General features: G+C 42.0%; 2 protein-coding genes across 4 annotated transcripts in view; one reads left to right on the top strand and one right to left on the bottom strand.

Annotated features, from left to right (window-relative positions):
- col4a2 (collagen, type IV, alpha 2) overlaps positions 1-13,546 on the bottom strand; it is a 55,188-nt gene extending 41,642 nt beyond the window's left edge. For all 3 annotated transcript variants that reach the window (XM_069154041.1, XM_069154043.1, XM_069154042.1), the window contains exons 1-3: positions 13,328-13,546; positions 12,992-13,113; positions 12,853-12,904 (exon numbers count right to left, since the gene is read on the bottom strand). In XM_069154041.1, coding sequence (XP_069010142.1) covers positions 12,853-12,904; positions 12,992-13,029 — 90 coding nt within the window. In that variant the 5' untranslated portion in view covers positions 13,030-13,113; positions 13,328-13,546. The remainder of the gene's footprint in view (positions 1-12,852; positions 12,905-12,991; positions 13,114-13,327) is intronic.
- An 82-nt stretch (positions 13,547-13,628) lies between these two features.
- Positions 13,629-21,024, top strand: part of col4a1 (collagen, type IV, alpha 1) — a 40,627-nt gene continuing 33,231 nt past the window's right edge. Inside the window, 1 exon segment of the mRNA XM_069154044.1 lies at positions 13,629-13,841. Coding sequence (XP_069010145.1) covers positions 13,770-13,841 — 72 coding nt within the window. The 5' untranslated portion in view covers positions 13,629-13,769.

Below are 21,024 nucleotides of genomic sequence, written 5' to 3'. Positions count from 1 at the left end.
AAGTGACAAACCGCCTCTTGAGCTGCTTTTCTCAGTTTTCACAGATGAAACGACGAAGTGAAGCATAAACCGTGTTTGTGTGTGTGGTTGAGGTATCAGATGAACAGAGATCACAGACTACCGCAGGTCAGGATGAGCGTTTGATCTGAGACTGGTGGTGACACGGTGTGTACCCTTCACTAACTCACAATAAATGGAGGAGAACACATGAAAACTGAGGAGAGAAGGTGTAAAACATGGCTGATAGCAGCAAACAAGATTCTCAAGAGTCAACAGAAACTAAATCCCACTACAAGGACTCTCAGTGCTTGATATGTGGGTTGTTTGGCAGAGGCTGCTGCTTATCCTTAATAAAGGATCTGACCTGAGACCTTTCCACTCTGACCTTGGACAAGAGGAATGTCTGATCCCACCATTCAACTTTGTGGATGCCAGTTCCCTTCGACAATCACTTGTCTGCCACAGCACCTCCTCGCAGGGCCGCTATAATTGATACAGATATGAGTGAACCTCTAAGGAGTAGGTCAGACAAAACCAGTGCTGCCAACTATAAAGCCAATTATGTCACTAACTACTATGGAAAATGCCATGAAATATGAGCAAAACAGATATATTCTAAAACCTGCATTGTTTAAACAACTGTTTTCCTCTTCCACATCTTTTGTGGCTGCATTTCTTTATTCAACTCCACAGGTTAATTAAATGAAAAACTTTCTTTGGACCACAACAACCTTTGAGACCATTAAGATCAAATATACTTTTATAGATATTCATGTGTGTCATTACTTTCACTAATGTGTGTGTGTGTGTGTGTGTCCATCTATACACTGTATATCAGAGCTTCTGTCACTGTTGTGAATTCCCATTAGCTTCACACTAATGATACAGACGTCAAAGAGAAAGTGCAAACCCACTGAATGTGAAACACCTGGCCACAAGATGCTCAGAGAAGTATTTCTGCATGTGTAATGCACTTCTACGATGGAAACATGCAGCGTGATGCGCCTGGATGCATATCTGAAGTATCTCACTGTGCTGGGTGTGTGACACTCTCATTTGTAGCTGAGAATGATCTCTGAAAGATTCTCTGTAAGCAAACAAGATGGAGTTGAAGTCTGACTCAAAATGTACCTTAAAATATTAGGAGAGATTTGTTTGTGGGAAACATTTTAGCCTTGTTAGTGACCTTTCTCTCATTATCACTGCCAGTTAGTGGGTTGGTCAGTCCCAACTGAAATGTCTCAACAAGTGTTTGATGGATTGCCATGCATTTTTGCTGAGTCATTCGTGGTGCCCACAGGACGAACCGACTCCAGTGGCTTCCTGACTTTTCATCTAGCATCACTATGAGGTTGAGATTTTTTAGTTTTAAGTGAAATGTCTGAACAACTACTGCACTGTTTGTCATTAGATAAGGTACATGCGATCCTTCATTTTTATTATTGCTTAACTCTTTATTACCAGGTCAAAACCAATGACAATCCCACCTGTCACAGCTCTGTGTTTAGTGCTAACTAGTAAATGTTAGCATGTTAACACATGAACTGGTCAGTTTAAAGGACAACATTGAACATTAGCATGTTAACATTATCATCTGGAACATGTTAGTATGCTGATAAAAGCATTTAAACCATAACAGCGCTTAGTCCAATCTCATAGAGCCACAAGTGTTGCTGTGGACTTTTAGTCGTGTTCCACAATAACAAAGATGTAGTCAGGTAGCGCAGTGTTTGTTTCTGCTTTGTTCTATCTTCTAACTTTGCCCTGTTTTTATCCATTCAGCTTTTAATGTTAAAGTAAGGTATCGTTTAAGTTTCATCATTGAACAATTTAGTCCTCGTGGACAATTAATCCTAGTGGGGAAATTCAAGGGAGGAGAGGACCACAACGACACTATATATCGTACAAGACACAATAAAACAATTAATAAATAAATAATAATAAAAAAAAAGAGAGGTCAGGGTGCTCCCTATTCCTCTAACTGATGTGATTAAATAATTTCTGGTCCACTAAAAATGAGTTACTTTAGTTTAAACACCAAAAAAGGGATTCAAACATTTGGGTTGACTTCACATGGCCAACGCTAAGGCCTGCGGCTGTAGCTCGAGGCCTGTTCAGCATTTGTACAAAAGGGGGAAGACCTCGAACAATATCTCGATTCATTTCACCACACTGTCTGCAGCCTCCCTGCAGCCTCTGTGAAACCAAGTCAACATAAGAAGGAATTTGGGCGAGGATGCTCTTTGACTCACTGAATAAAACAAGAGGGAAGAAGGGGGTCCAAACGACTGTTCGAGACTGTGAGTGGGAAGATAAGAACATAAAACTGCAAATGTTTGTGTGAGTGAATGAAGAAACAAACTGAAACGGGTTCACAAGCAGAGTCAGTGATTAAATCACAGTGTCATTGTTGCTGTCTGGCTGCGTGACTCATATTTAGGCTGTAGCAAATGTTTTTCTCACAAACTAAGCATGGAAAATTGTGACCGAAACAGTCGACGCTCTGCTAATACTTATTCTCTTTCATAACCAATCCAGCAATTCATTTAATTATTAATTTACCGTATAAACTTTTTACAGGGCGTTTCCTCTGATTTTGTCCATCGGGCTGTACTTTTTAGCACAAAACTAAAATATCCTCTTCTTTTTTTAAACGACCAAACAAGGCTGGTTTGAAAAGGAGGGCAGCATGTCAAAAGGGAGAGTTTATACTTTCTGTATACTTTACCTTCCGGCAATAGTTCAACATGGAGCTCAATCAAATAATCAGATTTCAGCAGTAAAACAAACTCACACACATGCATACAGAAGCCGGAAAAGCAAACATCAAACATAACCATGTTTGAGTTGGCCTCGGAAACTGAGGCATGTCTCGATATAACACCAACTGTCCCATAGGTCTCCATTATAGTGACGGAGGAACATTTCGTGCAAGCCATAAATGGCTTTCATTTTCTTTTATTCTCGATAAACAGTTGAGCTTGATCTTTTATACAGCTAATTCTGCTTCCTGTTGTGTCTGCACGCTCTCATAAACCTCAAAGAAGACTCATACATTTACACAAAATCCAAACCAGTACTTAGCAAACTAACAACACAACAATGATAACAAACAACAAACAGTTGCTCATAACTTAACATTAAAGATGTGAGAGGCATGGGAGGAGACTCTTTTGGTAATTACAGTACAACTGGATTCATTTTCTCAGGACAACCTGGACTATTTCAATATGTATGCTGCGATAATGTCATTTGATATTAAAAAAAAAAAAATCGTCAAACAGATTTTGAATATATACATTTTTCAACACAGAGAATACGTAGGTGTGTTTGGTTTCTTCCGACTTGAAATCAGAGGCCTGTGATAACAAACAAAAGTATATCAACTGAGTCAAGTCTTTCATGGCTAGAGAAACTCTAGAGGGTTTATCAATTAAAGACTACTTATAGGATTATGTTTAAAACTCAATAACATTTACAGTTGTACAACATTTGTTTCACTTGACTGTGATTTTATAATGACACAAAAACGATGCTATACAAATTGAAATTGAACAGGGGAGCAGTGGGAGGGAAGTGCTGGGTCAGAAGGACATGACTTTGAAGGAGAACATGAACTCGAGCAGAGGGACCTGAAACAAGCAGAGCAGAGCAGAAACTCCCACTGAGCTCCTGTGACGAGGCTCCAGTGTAAAAACACAGCTTTGGTTTCAGCCTGACAAAGCTCGACCTTCCCTTTCCTCAACAGGCCTGCAGGTCACACGGCGGCTCAACTCCAATTCCCAGGAGGCTGCACTGCTACAAACTGAGATAAATCAACCTGGGATTAGACCAGTTCTGCTGTGGACCTTGTTGCAAACAGACTAACCTGTCAGACCTTGTTATGTGGATTGTCATGCTGCTCAAACCTCTAATCAGATGATCAATGATATAATGACATCCAGATGGACGGATCCACTCAGTAACATGGACACTTGAGAAGTCTGAGAACAGCAGTGTTGTTTTAGTTCTGTTTATGAGTAGAAAAGGAATTCAAAAATTCAGGAAAATGAAGGAAATGAGGACTGACTGTTGAGGATGAAATAAATCATCAGGTTAGATTTGATTGTGCAGCAGACCTCCACTGATAACCATCAGGATGGTAAGATTAGTGTCCAGAGACACATATGACTACAATGGTGAGACAGTCAGGAGCAAAGGTTGATGCAAAGGTACAACCCCGTTTCCCAAAAAATTGGGTTGCTGTGTAAAAAACAGAATGCAAGGAATTTCCACATGATACCGAGATTCCCACTACAGAATCGTTTTTTAATGCAGAGCTGCCTGAGGGCCCGAAGATCACAGACGTCCAGTATTGGTTTTCGGTTTTCTGAATCTTTTAATGATATCATGGACACGTAGATGATGAAATCCCACAATTCTTTGCAATTTCACATTGAGGAAAATCATTCCTAACTTTTTGCCCTTTTTGCCCACACAGTCTTTAACAGAGTTGAGAACCTCTCCCCATCTTCACTGCTGAGAGACTCTGCCTCTCTGCGATGCTCTTTTTATACTTTCATGCTACTGACGTGTTGCCATTTAATCCAGTTAGTTGTGAGATATTCCACCAGGTGTTTTTTCTTTTTTACTTTTGCCTCAATGCCCCTGTCCCAACTTTTTTGAGATGTGTTGCTGCCATCAAATTCAGAGTTAGCATATATTTTTCATAAAACAATAAAAAAATTTCATTTTCAACATTTGAAATGTTGTCAGGCGCAAATGTTAACCTCATGGTGGCGCTGCGGGAAATGTCTGAATCACTAAAATTATCAAGAGATTGATTCTCCAAGCACCAGGAATATCTGTACCAAATTTCATGGCAATTTATCATAAAGCTGTTGAGATATTTCAGTCTGGACCAAAGTGGTGTCAGGCCGATGTTCTAGAAGAGAAGAAAAAGAAAGACGGGGCACAAGACGGAGAGAGAGGGGAACTGGACACGGTCATGTTATCTCAAAGTGGGCATTTAACTTTGTTAACATTCTTCACATGACAAGAAATAATTCAGTTTAATCAATTAGGCCACAGCTGGAATGGAAGTTCATGGTCTACGATTCCCGTCCAGAAGAAAAATGTCAGATCAGTGAACGGCTTCATGAGATATCACAGTTGTGACATTATGAATGGGATCATGTCTAGTCTTCAGTGCATCACTCTCAAAACCTCCTATGCATCAAATTAAAACAAATGACTCCAGAGATTCCATCATTATCACCACCTGTTGAACCAAACAGTACATAAGGAAACCGAGATTCATTTTCTGAGAAGCAGTATGTATGTTCTTTCTGTAAACACAGCTGGAAAAATCCTTCCATCTGAGCTCATTGAGAAGACGCACCTCTACTGAGGGGAAACAGACGACCAGAGATGCACGAGGAGGAAGAGGAGGAATGGGGGGGGGGGGGGGGGGGGGGGGGGGGTAAATGGGTAGAGAGCCGAAATGTGAAGACAAGCTGAGAGGGGAAGAGGGTGGACAGACCGTGTGCCAAGTGTCTCTTTCAGGGATAGATGGAGAGAGAGCGAGAGGACAGAAGACAGGGGAGATGAAGACCAGGGGCAGAACGAGGCTATAAAAGGAAGTGAGGGACAGAGCTATGCTGAGAGACCGAGGCCTGGGAGGACGAATTCTTTCAGCCCAGTCTGATGGGACCCCCGTGTCCCTCCATTAATCACTGAGATGGAGTCAGGGCAAAGGACAGGGGTGGATATATATATATATATACAGTATACATTAATTTTCCGGAGACCACGTCCACCATGAATTTACTTCCGAACTTCATTCCAAGTCAAATAAAGTTTTCCTGTTCTACTGCCTATTACTTCGTACTGGATATTCCAGCTTTCCTATTCAATAAACACACAAAAAAATATATATATATTTCTTTAAAGAATATCATACAAACTAGTAAGCAAATTGTTTGCTAAAAACACCATTAATGACAACTACACAGGAGTACAGTTTGAACAAAGTGTAATAATGTTGAGATATTTTTAGAGTTGGACATGTGAAGGGTAAAAACACCACGCTAGCTTCAGGATATTCTTTGAGGTGTTGACAAAGAGGTGTTGACAAAATTGTAAAGGAATGTTTTTTTAGTGACAATTTACCGACCACATGATTTTGTAATTGATTAACAGAGAAAATACTGGCAGATTTATTGATAATTTAAGTTGTTAGTTGGAGTGGCTATGGTATAATGTTTGATGTTATACAGTAAACTGTGTGTGTGTGTGTGTGTGTGTGTGTGTGTGTGTGTGTGTGTGTGTGTGTGTGTGTGTGTGTGAGTCCGCCCACATACTGTAGACTGTATTGTACCAGGGCAGTGGTATGAGTGTGTCTGTGGTTTCTGTGGGCTGTCACACATGGCTGGGAATGAGAATGAAGCATGAACAGCTATTATCCCTGGAATCAAACAGCTGGTATCCAAACACGCTCGCTGCCTTATACTCCCAACTTTTTCTTTTACCAACACAACATCTAAATAGTAACTATAATGTCATTTAAAAATTTTTTTTATCCTAACAAAATCACAGCTGGAGACAGATTCTGATGACTCTGCACAACAGTACAACATGCATGTGTGTACTTAATGTCTGTGTAGATGAGCAGACACCTTTGTAACCTGGTTTTCCCAGAATCCCAGTTGTTAGGTAGTTGTTAATAGTGTTTCTAATGTTGCAATACTCCAAATATATGGATATTTTTTTGAATCTATCTCCAGAAAGGGGATCAATAAGTTCTTGTTTTGCGTGACCGTTGCGCAGCACCCGTGTTACGCATGCTTTTGTGAGTGCTGGTCCGGCACATCTGCGATTGATCCATGATCCGAAGGATGAACACAGAATTTTGTGACCAACTCTGGAAATCGGTAACGGAGACCCTCGAAATGCTTCAGGAAATCTACGGCAATGAAGCACTGAGCGTTGAGAGGTGTTCTGAGTGAAACGTCACCGTCCAAAACCGAAAAATTTACATCTGGTCAGTCGTGCAATCAGGTGATATTTTTTTCGACATTCGCGGGGTTGTTAATCATGAATTTGTCCCCAAAAGGTCAGACTGTCAACACCGAGTTCTTCAGTGATGTTCTGAGCCGTTTGAGGGAAACATTCAGTGCAAATGACCTGAATGGTGGCGCGATGGCACGCGGGTTCTCCAACATGACAATGCACGCACGCACGCGCGCACGCACGCACTCACTCACTCACTCACTCACTCACTCACTCACTCACTCAGCGCGTTGAAAGTTTCTCGCCCACAATAATCTGCTCATAAAAGCAAGTGCTGATTTTTATCCATTTTGGATTACTTGCTCACAAAAGCTAGATTCTCTGTGCTTCATGCACGTTTTTGATATATAAAACATGAATCAAATCTTCATTAATAAAATATGGCCTTCATGCTTTTAACACATCACATTTAATGTCCTTCTCTGTCCTATGCTGGCTCATATAAAGTATGAACGGGCCGAGTTTATGTTGTAAATATACACCGAAGTAAGTCAAATGTCAAATGTGGGGGTCCAGTGTGGGCTGTAAAGAATCTCTGACACACTTAACTCCACCCCGTTTCCTTTTCCTGTTTAGAGAACCTCTCTGGATAATCTATTTTCTCTTCACACAATTCTGCACTCAGGATGTTTCCCATAAAAATCAAACTTCACGAAGGCCACAGTTAAACACAGCCCACACTCTCTGCACGTGCAAGAAAGAAAATGAGGCTCACACATCCTGAAAATGAGGGAGAGAAAATAATCTGACAAATTAAAGACATCTTTAAGAAACCCACAAGATGCTGAAAACAAATCTCGGGCAGATTTACTGTCTTTTTAATCCTTGACCATAATTCTCTGCATTATAATTGTACATGCATGACACATTCAGAAGGCAAGCAGCCAGGCACACCAGGCCATTCCTCACGCTTACAATGCAGAACATCGGGGACTTATTAAACAATCGCCACTACAAGGTCAAGTTTTCAGGAAAAAAAAAGGGCGATTCCTGAGGAAACAATACTTGCACAAACAGAAGACACACGTACTGTACTTCCATTCACATGCACATGCCAGTCCATCGACACAAACACAACCGCAGTATTGAATGCAGAGAGGTCAGCGGGTGCCTCTCTGAGGTGAGGGAAACACCTCAGTGGAAACTGCTCGTCACCTCTGCTTCAATCTCTCACCACGCAACACACACACACACACACACACACACACATTGATGTCTGTGCAAACACACATCAGTGTCAGAGAAGCCCCTCACAAGGGCTTCTCATCTGAGGCTGTGGCTTCCTGCATACCAGCACAATGGGCTCTTCCCCTGATTGTTACAGTCGAGCACTCCCCATGTCACAGCCACTATTTTGGCAGTGGATGTGCATACCGTTTTTCGAGCCTTATCACAGGCAGACATCTTCCTCTTGCTCCGGACACACACCTTTCCTCCCCCCATAAAACAATCCCATTCCCGAGGTCAGTCACGTGTCTGCTCTCCAGTTGGTGACTCTCACCACACAACACTCATTCAGTTTTTGAGGCAGGCTCATGCTTTTAAACCTCCCCAAGTGACCACCACGGCTGTGGAAGCAACCCGAACTGTGTTTCCATCATTTGCATATTTTTCCTACTCTCTTATGGATATTCAAAACGCACACATTTTGATTTAGTTTGACCCTGTGTGTGCAATGGGATACCGGGCCAAGACGGCACATGCAGAACCAACATCTATCACAATCATCCACTTAGCGGAAAATAGGGTAATTGCTAAAGCAGACGTTGCTGCTTGGCCTCCAGGTACTGCGGCCAAGGACATCTCTTCCATGGTCTCAGACCAACTTCCCACAAGTCATACATCCTCTGCCAGTATCACCCCCCAAATTCCACAGTGCTCAAACACATCTTGAAATACATTCTCAAACACATGAGAATCAAAGCCTCTCAAAGGGCCCTATACGAAACATCCTGTTAACATTATAGCCTCGAGAGCCTTCCTTCCTCTGCCAGCGGACACTGATAAATGGTATTCGTGTGCACGGTTGATGTGCGTGTTTGAAGCCGGAGTGGTGGCAGTTAAATGCATCCACAATATCATGTTTTTGGCTCTCATGAATCTGCGGGTTACATTTTCCCACCGAAGTAAAGCAGCATCATGAAGATACAGTATATTCAACAGGCTCCAAAAGTGAATAGAGAAAAGATATCTGAAACAATTAGCACTTTTTCACCGTTACATAGCGTAGGGTGAGAGTCACGTTTAGCAGAGCAGCAGCGAGTGCACCATCGGTGTGACTAAACGGGAGGTGTCCATGTAGTGTCGAGCGTCGGGCACTGACATTTTGAGTCCTTTACACAATGCCCGTAGTTATGTGCACAAATCAAAGAAAAACAGACTTCAGGCCTAAAAATACACTTCAGGTTGGAACATGAAAGTGGTTATGCTGGTAGTATACACAGTATTGATCAACGTGGAATTCTACTGTTCTGTCAGGATCATGTGAGATGACCTGTACGACTCAAAAACGCGACTGAGACGCTTTCTGGATAGACAGGGCGTTAGTCCGGATCAACTCAACTCCCTGTAAAGACACAGAGTCACATCGCACCAGCGGGAACCCTTTCTTGTTTGATGCCAGCGAACATTACAAATTAAATCCATCATGAAAACAATCTTGAGAATTACAGTTACAGGCAGGGGAATTCCAAATGTAAAACGTCACATGGAGATGGATGCTGGGAATCTGTTGCACAATGGTTTGTTTCAATCAAGTGAAAAAGTCCCACGGGCAGATTTAGATGTGAAATTAACCAGAAACATATTTTCTGAGATGCAGTCGAGTTTGAGAAAATTCTGTGTCAGATGGGAAACATCAGAGTGACGTGCACGTGGTTACTGTTTCCCCAAACTGTTTTTACACCTCCAGCTCATAGCTACTGAAACCGACTCCGCATTGTGCTTCCAACAGCCTCTCTAATGTTTACAGATGGAAATATTTCACTAAAAAGTCAGATGCTGCTTGTACGTCACATCCAGAAACCAAGATTTTTTGTTTTTACTCCAGTTTTTTGCATAATGAATGTGAAGTTTCTCCTTATGACAATTTAGTTGTCTGCGAAGAGCACTGCCAGGATCCCGCCAAACTAAAATTAGCCCGCTGTCTCCCTGCATCGCTGCCTTGGAGAAAAAAATGCACAGTACACAGAGGAGCTGAGCTATGTCACATGCTTTTAATCAAGACCTGACCAAATCTGATAAAAGCAAGAGACAACAGGGCCTTTTCATTACGATCGACCAAATAACTTTTCATCTGAGAGCCTTGAGTACGATATTAAATACCTCGGAGCAACCCAAACAGCTGACAGCCTGAATATGCCCAAACAAAGAGAAAATGAAACATGCTGCACACGCTAGCACAGACACACACGTTGATTCAGCATCACACAGGTGGGCTTGGTGAAAGGAAACAAACGTAGGCAATGCAAAGTCAGCAGGTCTGGAGAGAGAAAGGATAAAACATAATAAATCATTACAGAACATTTTATGGGCTATTACTTTGGCCCAGTCAAACATTATCACAGTATGTTGAGACATCTGTATTCTCTCTCTTACTTAAAATTGTAAAACAACTTCTAAGTGTAAAGTAAAATCCAAGTGAGGGTGCTCACGCTTGTAGGTGTGTCAGAAAGCAACAAACCAAGTGAACAAAAAGGGATTTTTAATGTCAGCAACTGCAAGGAGTGGCTCCACTGACCAAAAATACTGAGGATTTAAATCATTAGTAGTTGAATCTTATTTTTCTAATTGAATCGCTGAACTTTTTTTTTAGCTGCTTCTATACACACACACTGAAGTTTACACACAAGTATACACAATTTAAAAGTCTTTAAAACTAAGGCCAAGGATTATCTCAAAATGTTCTTATTACAAAACTAAGTATCAAAGGCATCCGAAAATCTCCCAGTTTAAGACTAATTGGTGGTTTCCTCGTCCGTGTTGGCAGACAGCTGCAGATGTCTGTACTTGCATGCACTTTTATAAATATTGCAATTGAGAGTTAAACAGCATAAAGAATAGATCCTTTGTTTATTGCCATTGGCCAAACAACAAGAAAAAAGAAAAAGAAAACTGTGTGCAGCTGCTTACCAATAGTATACAAACATAGTGACATACATACAGAGCCAAAAACTATCGTCCAGTTTATTTTGCTGTCAAATATTGGGCTGCACATGAACATGCACAGAGGCACAACCGCGCTGGCTCAGAGATACACTTGCTTTTAAACTACGCCTTGCATATTTTGGGGCATTGGTTTTGCACGTCCTCAGGAATTCACGCAACACGTATGCAAGACGCATTATACAAACTACCGGCAAGGGAAGTGTAGGGGCAGTATGAAGACGTGCCGGATCAGGGACCTTCAAAACTAATTGGAAACAAGTCAGAGACCGTTACGTTGGTGCATGGTGGAAAATGCCAGAAAAGTGGAGTGTGGACTGTGTCTATGATGGGTTTTGTCCTCCTGTGATCTTAGAAGCAATAAAGTAGTGATTCCCCCGATTATTCACGGTGTAAACGCGAACGCATGGTTCAAAAGAAACATCTGAGGCCTTATGTCACGGGCACTCTCAAGACCAAACGAAACAGTTAATAAGCTGAAAAGACTAATTTTAGTGTGCTGGCTTTACTGTGAGCAGATGGAGGCCATGAAAAATCCTCATGACTAAGTATTTATAGATAAGAAGAAGCAACAAGCACATGATAAATTAAAGTGAAGACATTTCCTGCACCATGGAAAAGTTTTATCTCCTTAAAAACTCTGCAGACAGATTCCCCTGTTTTGTGTCCCTCGCTGAGTTAAAGTGAAAGGACAGGCAGACAAAGAAGCAATGCATGATAAAAAAAAAAAAAAAAAAATTTTTTAAAAAAGACATCTGTTTGGAACATGATTGGTCCAGCTGAAACTGATGAAGCTTCATATTAGCTTGAGATGAACTTTAGAAAGCTCTGTTTGGCAAATGAGGATTGTGGATTTGTGCCCAGATTTCTTAACAGTAGAGAGGTGTGAGAACGGGATCCCTCCATGGCCAGTACGTGAGAAGGATGCACCAGTCCATCTTTCAAAGGACAAATTGGCACATGAGTATTGCATTTTCAACTTATCTAAAAATTTTCTAAAAGCATGCTGTATAGATTTCTGTTTTTTCACTGTTTTTTCCAGGATATGAGGAATCTGTTGGTTTCTATTCATTTATGCACAAAACAGTCTCTTAAACAGATACGTAATCAATCACAGCTCAAAAACTATACCACCACATGCCTTTCTTATTAAGCACATAATTAGTTAAGAGGATAATTTGTAACCCATGAGTACCCCTTGACAAATGTATACCCACAAAGCTCAACAATACCTCATCCTGCCTGCCGAGGTCATGACCCCACCCATCAAAGTCAGGTCAAAGGTTCAAGTAGAACACAACATACTCCTGATATCTCATTTCTGTTGGTTCATTTTGTAAAACAACACACTGTGAATGTGTGAACGCCAACCAATAAACTTGCAACGTGAGTCAGAAACAGTTTTGAGTTGTGTTGCTGTTTACCAGCATGAAAGTCAAGAACCCTCCCTTCCTAAGGAACTCTTCAACCAGACACTCCCACTGGCAACACTGAGGTCTGCGTGTGTCTGCCGAGCAACTTCAACCAACACAATCCAACCCCGCAGACGCTGGTTTATTTTTCATTTATTTTACATGAACTGTCAGTAGGCTGCAGTTTTGAAGTGAAAACTCACACAAGCAAAAATGTACAACTTACTGCGTGCGCTCCCGAGGCGAGGATGGCGACGAAGAGGCACAAAAGCAGCAGCCTGTTGATGACAGCGGCCGCGTAAAAATGATGACCAATCAATCATGTGGTAATCGTGTGCTGTGAAACGTGCGCATACTGTGCTCACCTCAGATTCTTCTGCCCTGTGTTGTGTTGTCCTTGCATGGTCCCAACTCATGCGGATCGCAAACTCAAGTCCCACGCCGCTGTTCCACTTGTAGAAACACTTTTACAGCATGACTCCCCGACCTGAGGCAGACCGAGACCCCCCCCGTAGTGATAATTACTGGTTAATCATGAGTCCATACATCAGACCCCGTCTGTGAGATGTGTATTTGTGGTGAAGTCGCGCTACTTCACAAACTTTTACGTATGAAAACACTCACTGACTTGAAATGATATCTTGATTTTTTTTTTTTTCTCGTATTAATTGATGAACAAAGTAATAACATGCACAACTTACAGACACTCCAGTCTGACGCGATGGCGAGTGAAGGAAATGGTTATCACGAGGAGAAGAGATGCTCTGACTCCCGGGCTGAAAAGTTTCACGACAGGTCCCTGTGGCGCAAAAACCTCCTCAAATATTCTTGCAAAAGCACAAAAGTGTGCCGAGAAGTCCCTCTCCTTACCGAGAAAAGTCAAAGTGTTCGTAACAGCAAGGTTGAGTCAGTTTGCATGAGCGAGGGTGGTCGTTGTGGGAGTGGGGTGGGGGGTGTGGTGCAGCAGAAAACAAGACCAAGTTGCATTGATCAGAACCTCACATCACATCGTCTCGGACAAAGATGCAGCCAAACGTGCTGCCCGTGCTCCGCCGATAAACCTCGAGTTCCCTGAAGAAAGAGGACGAGGAGCGCACAACAGGTGGCTGACTGCGGGTACTCTGCACAAAACACACCGCCGAGATGCTGTTACCGTCCGGCACTCTGTTACTGCTGGCGGCTCTCTACTCCTGTGTACATCTGACAGGATCAGAGGTAAGTGGACGATTTTAGGCTCTATAATATTTGTGGCTGGGATTACAGGTATATTTATGCATGATTAATTTCTAATTTGATAATATGGGCAACTTTCAACTGAGGATTAGGCTTTCTCCATGTGTGTATGGACACATGCAGAGTATCTAAACAACTCATTGATGTATTCAGTCTGTTGATTTATTGTGTTAATCTGTGACAAACTATTGTTTCTCTATCACTGAGACACACTCTTGGTGCCAGATGTTTTTTTATTTTTCACTGTGTAAGAAATGTATCTGAAAAATTCAAACTTTTTTAAAGTCGGGCTCCGTCATGCTGCTGTGGACACTTTGAGTTGGGTCCACTCCCAGTCCAGCCTCCTCCACTTCTGCTGGAGAGGAAGGCGGGAGGGAGAGGGTGGGGCAGATGTGCTTACAGTAGCCCGAGTGTGTGTGTGTGTGTGTGTGTGTGTGTGTGTGTGTGTGTGTGTGTGTGAGTTACAGAAAGATGTCTGTGATGAGGGACACATAAATGTGTAAGCAGTTTATCATTGGTATATTTAGATAATCGAATAAAAACACATTTTAATGCACTTGGCTCCACAGTCCGGACGAAGAGAACCACTGGTGGTCGTCACCGGTACTGCACTTTAAGGCAGGTTTCACCTCCAACCACCAACAATTACTTCCATTTTTATATATGTGCTGCGTTCAAATGGAACTGGTGAGCTCGTGGTTACAACACGGGAAGTCTTGTGCACCTCATGCTTGACGTTCCAGTGGTTAAGCCGTAAAAACACTTTTGCTAAGCAACGGCAACATGGACGGCGTATAGAAGCCAAATAGGCTAACAATTTAGCAAGCTAACAGGCGGGTAACGTAATGCAGGAAATGCAAAGGCGCAGAGGGGAAACATGAGGCTGTTTGGAGGATCGACATTTTCCTCAGACGTAGGCCGTTATCTAAGTTATGAAGACAAATTCTAAATGACTAATATTACAACATATTAGCTGAACATCTAACGAAAAATGAATTTCCAAGACCTCTGCCATTTCAGTAGATGACAGCAAACGCGTCACAACTCGTGACCTCGAGGCTCATAGAACATTTTGAGTTCCGACGTCGTGAACACCACGAGAGCGCTGTTCATTCGGACTCTTCTCGTGCACACGGTGAAAACGAGCCCGTTTGAACGCGGCATTAGTCTACGGTTGTTCCTCCCCATAAAATATGTCCCAAAGCAGTGTTTCTTAAGGGCTAGGGGAAGATCATGATTTTACTTAAAATAATAACTTGAACCGCGTTGTGTAGGTTACTGCTTTATGGAAGCTTTGTTGTCATGGCGACAGTAAACACAGTTTTGAAAAAGTGTCCCAATGTAGGGTTGGAAACTGGATGCTTAGACTGATCTACTGCAATCAAGTCCACTTATATCAAACCATCTCTCCAAGCCGCCGCCTTGAAAAGGAAAAACTCACATTAAGAAGGGAAATAAAAAAGAAGCAGAGCTTCCTTGAGCAGACCTTGAGCAGAGAGCACACATCATTATTTGTGTCAACATTTGAGGAACGCAAAGTAGTGTCAGGGAGCCAATCTGGTGAGCAGCGACGATGACGTTGTTTTCAACGCGCTCTGAGCGGGCGTGTTGTCATGTTGGAGAACCCGAGTGCCGTCACACCACAGTTTTCCATCAGGCACCTCAGAACATCACAGTTGACCTTGGTGTTGACAGTCTGACCCCTGGGGGACGACTTCATGGTGCGCAGCGCTGTAAATGTCAAAGAAAGCCTATCCGGTTGGTGACACTCTGCCCCTCTGGAAACGCAATTGCTACTCGAAACATCAACGCCCGGCTTTTTGCTTCACTGCCGTTGGCTTTTTGAAGCATTTCAAGGGTCTCCGTTGACGATTTCCGGAGTCTGACACAAAACTTGGTGTGCGCCTCATGTGCTTCCATCCATAGTGAAATCGCATGTTGTTTTATCACCAGATGTTCTATCACCAGACAAATCATTATTCACTTTATTATTCACAGTAATCTGAAATTTGCCATTTGGACTGGGCTCTGATTCAGGCAGCTGCGTAGGATAGAAGTGTGGGATGTTGAGAGCCCACATATCCAGTTAAACAAAGCGGAAAAGTCAACTTGGAGCACGATCACGAAACAGACACAGAACATCTGCACGGAGAAGAGGATGGGTGAGGAGGTGTATATCTGGCTGAACATCTTGTCACTGATCATATTACTCAAATGAAATTGGAGTCATTCAAACATTCTGGATTTATTGTCGGGAGTTAAATATTTTCCCATCCACCCATTGGGAGGTCCACAACAGGAAGTTTGTGATCCTTTCTGGACTTTTGTTCAGACGAAGCTGCACGGTGGACAGAGAGCGGTTTTCCTGACCAGGACAATGAAGCACGTATTTGTTGACGTAAATGTGGTCACAAGCATCGTTTTAATTTAGATTTAAAACAAATTAATTTTCTGTACACACGCCTGCATAAATGTGACTCAATTGAAATAAATCTGTGTCTTGGCGGATGTCCACAAGTAGCTTCAGAGTGTTTATCTCTTCTTTCTCTCTGGAGATGTGATTCAGTGTCGTAGGCTTCTGTTTGCATGGGCTCCTTCACTGAAAACTCCTGGCCAAGCTAAGAACATACAAACAATTCAGTCAGCCACAAATGTATGCACGCACTCGCTAATGTGATGACCTAGAGGGTGTCAGACTGTAATTAAAAATGTAAGATTCTCTCTGAGGGTGAAGCATTGAGTGAATATCTAGCTCTTTGTAGACCTTTTCTCCCATTTGTTTCACTGCATTGTCTGATTCTGAATGAATTTGTCAGCTGTTTATTAAATATCAACAGAATAAAGTTTCTCTCCCTTGGCGGTCATTTAATCTGGTTAGAATGAGTCATTTGTAATTCCTAGAGGAGCATTAGTAGGAGGAGGAGGAGGAGGAGGAGGAGGAGGAGGAAGGGCAGATTAACAGATTCCTGGAGTGACAGTTTGTGTGTGGGATGTTAGATGGAGGGATTTGGAGAAGGTGGTAGCTGGTGAGAAAACACAAATTTCTCTGTGCTGCTTGGTTCCCGCTCACGAGTGAGCTATGATGCTCCCCAAGACGTTGAATCCCAACGTGGTTAAACCCAACTCCAAAATGAACGGAGGAAGCAGCGCTGAGAGCCGTTAATCCTCACGCAGCCTGAGAAATGTTTTGTCTGTTGAAAGCCGAGAATCACGATCAAGACTTGATCTGTTGCTGCCCAAAGTGCCGACAAGGCTGCTTGTAGTTTTGTCTAGGGCTGATCCTGTAGACCAAACCCCCCCCTCCCCCCCACCACCACCATCCCCACACCTCTTGCAGAAGCAGCAGCTGATTCTGTCACTGCGACTGACCACCAACCAAGCAATGCACCCTGGGAAGGCACAACCTGCCTGACCCTCGTCCTTAGCGTCGTAAAAATGCCTACATTTGGTAGGGTTGTGGTAATGTTTGTGTCCTCTTATTTTGACAGGTGTGTCTGGGTCGCAAAGATAATTCTCCCCTGACCTTATTACTCGAGTACTGTGGCAGGTATGCCCCACTGTCTGCTTGTGTGTGTGTGTGTGTGTGTGTGTGTGTGTGTGTGTGTGTGTGTGTGTGTGTGTGTGTGTGTGTGTGTGTGTGTGTGCGTGTTTCTCTGTGTGTGTTCCCCGTCCGTGCCAAGTGAGGAGGAGGATTAGATAAATTGGTTAAGCATGGTGAAGCTCTTTTTAGTTCCCTGTGGTCCGAGCATTATCGAGGTGGCATTTCACTCGGATTTGTCACAGCTGCAGTTTTCTTTTCGCACGTAAAACACCTCGTCTGTCCCATGCTAATATTTTCTGCACCTTAAACACTTCCAGTTCAACTTGCCGTTAAGATTGGTTACTTCTCTGAGGTGTATCGTTATGGTGAAAGTGCAATTTAGCTGTTAAACTGTGAAATTGGTGTGTCATAAATGTCATTTGTGGTTTGTGGACCAAGATGGTGTAATGGATATGTCTGTCTGACGGAGGTGGGAAGTGATGGAGGGAAACTCTGCATGTATGAGGAGGAGGAGGAGGAGGAGGCGGCAAGGGTGTGAGCCCAAGAAGTGGAGGAATGTGTGTCGGAGCCAGAGATGAGACCCCGTAGCAAATCTTTTAGTCTCACTTTCTTTCAGGTCCTAGACCTGAGCCTCCACCCTCTGCTGCCAAAGCGTCCAACCGATGGAGTGTAAGAGGGTGATGATGGTACCATTAGATTTATGGATTTCTGTTTCGTATTTTTTTTGTCTTAGTGTGAAAAAGTTTCTCTTCCTTCAGCTGTTCCCTCTTGACAGCTTTTGGCTAGCTCAGTAACTACGAAGAACAGATGCAGGGCTAAAGGACAGTGTTTAGTCAAGGGTCGTGGAATACGAATGCTTGATTACTTTATTGTAACCCTTCCAGGAAACATAGACAACATTTGAGTCTGCGGTTACTCTGTGTCTTCAGAAGATAACAGTTTAGTTTGCATGTACAGTCCTGGGGATTTATAAGATGGCGCCTCCTGAGCAGCATTTCTTGTACAATGCTTGGTTTTAATTTAGTCTGTTTCGTACTTAATCTTGTTGTTGCCTTGGGCCGAAGTCTGCTGAATTAATGTGGTATCTTATAGACTGGAGTAGTGAGCCACAATCAGCTTTAACATGTTTTTTTTTTCTTCTTATGGCTGGATTCAAAGCAGGAATGTTGTGATGAAATGGTGCATTAAACCATTCAACCTCCAGAGAAACCGCAAGAACAATCTTCACTGAAGCTTTGATAAACCTATTTGTCATGATTACAAAGGCCATTCCCAAATACGGTTCGACTTTAATACTTCATTATCTGACAACAATGCATTTGCAGTTAAAAGCTATGCAGTCACCATTAATCTCAGATGCCAGAGCTTGAAGTTAAATAAACACGTTGTTCATCCTGTGTATAACAAAAACCTTTTAGCTTTTTTTTAGCTTTTCATCAAAATGTTGCTACTTTTATTCCAAACTGAGTTTAGAGCCGCAAAGATTAGTCGATTAGTTAATCGATTAGTTGATTGACAGAAAATGCATCACCCACTATTTTGATAATCGATTAATAGTTTTAAGTAATTATTTAATAAAAACTTTCTAAAGTTCTCAGAGTCCAGCTTCTTAAATGTGAATATTTTCTGGTTCCTTCCGTCCTCTATTATAATAAACTAAATATCTTTTGATTGTGGACTGTTGGTTGGTGCAAAAAAGAGAACTTTTAGGTGCACTTTGGTCTTAGAGAAACACTGGTCCACAGTCACCATTTTCAGACATTTCAAGACCAAACAGACAATCGACAAAATAATTGACGGGTTAATTGATGATGAAAATAAGCATTATTTACAGCTGTAGTTACAGTAAATGATCGAGAAAATGATCAGAGAAGATTGAAAAACCTTCTCCTGCTTATGCATCACATGAACACGTGGGTTTGTGTGTTCAAAATGTGCAGGGATATAACATTCCCATGACATTATACACTGAAGTGCCCTCCTTGTTATGTGTAGCTGCTTGTTCGCTTTATATGTTATTAACGTTCGTCACTTGAAAAATATCAAGTGCAAAATGTTACACACGTCACGTCTTATTTGTAGTTTATCTCTCAAAGACAAGACTCCAGTTTGTAAAAGGATGCTGTCTGTAATAAAATCCATCCAAATCAAATAAAGAGCGGATCAGATCTGACTCACATGAACAGTTTATCTTTGGTCCCACAGTGCAGGACTGAGTGTTCCTGAACTGATGTTATATGAGCCAATCAGAGTGATTGTGGTTTGGTAAACTGTAAAAAGTCACTGAAGATAAAGAAAAATCTGGTTTTGGCAAACACTGTTTGCACATCGACGTGTTCACAATTAACCTGTTAAATTCTAATTGCCTAAATCTTGAGTTTTATAGTTAAACAAATTATCATCGTGAGCCACTCTTAGCTGTCGGGGCAAAACATCTCTTCTCCAACTCTTCAGGAAACAAGACAGACAATCTTGGTTTTGAAGGTCAAGTTGTAAAATGTTCTTACCCTACATGGCATGAAATTCTTCAGTTCTGGCAAAACATTACAGGAAGTTTCAAAGTTATCAGGTTTTCCCCTGACATTAATCAGATTTGATTGAGCATGAAGTAAATCTGTGAATGATTTCACTTTCATTCAGCCGACCATCATCTCAGAAGTTCAATCAAAGAGGTAGTGTGAGCGACAGAGGAAAAACACATGGCAGTGTCAGGACATTTGAGAGAAATGGACTGAGACATGATGCAGCTGGTGGGGTTCATGGTGCAAAGGCAGGTCGTTTCCACCAACCTCCACTTCCCCTCTCGCATATATACATAGGACTTTTCCCAAATACATGATGTCCTGGTGCTGGAACATCTGTGGGCCCACCGAAACTTAACGTCTTCTACATGACACATGCGACTACAAACATGGTTGAAGCCTTTGTCATTCATTCACAAGAAAAAGTTCCATACAACTGAGGACTCATCTGTCATTGGTCAGTCCACTGCACTGCAGTGCTGCACAGTGTGCAGGTTTAATGCACTGCTCATTACACCTTCCTCATTTTGGCACAGTATTTTGCGACTGTTCTGTTTTGTTTTCCCAGCAGTGTTTCCGTAACCGACTTCTTCTGTCGTGGGACAGTCCACCTTTTCCATCTAATATTTATTTCTAACGTGTTAAACATAGGATATTAGGCTTGAAACATAAAAGTATGCTTCAGGTCAACTTTACGTAGAGGTTGTGCCATATCGCGTCATTCACAATAACGTCAATATCTTTTTTAATATGTTGAAAATACAAATTGATATTGTGATAATGGCAATAATCCCACACATTCAAGTTATGACCTCATACCGGGGAACAGCACAACATGATGTACAATATGTCCGTAACTGACGCACAGCAACAACAAGGAAGGCTTTGAAGCGGCTTTATTTTCAGACTCTGAATCTCACCCTAGGTTACTGTTGCTGTTTACAAACTAAATAACTGAGAGATCATTGTTTGGTTTTACTGAATGTTTAAAGTCAAACTGTTAAGACTTTTGCTGACACATAAAATTATGACACTTATTTTGTAGCAGTTCTATGTTCTTGAACTGAATTTTGTCGTATCAAAATTATTAATGCAGAAATAC

This window comes from Embiotoca jacksoni, unplaced genomic scaffold, assembly GCF_022577435.1.
Source record: "Embiotoca jacksoni isolate LCO1_2020_lvr unplaced genomic scaffold, fEmbJac1.0.p SCAF_2, whole genome shotgun sequence".
Taxonomy (NCBI): Eukaryota; Metazoa; Chordata; class Actinopteri; family Embiotocidae; genus Embiotoca; species Embiotoca jacksoni.
Note: the sequence above shows the minus strand (reverse complement) of the source record. Positions and strands in the feature narration are given on the sequence as shown.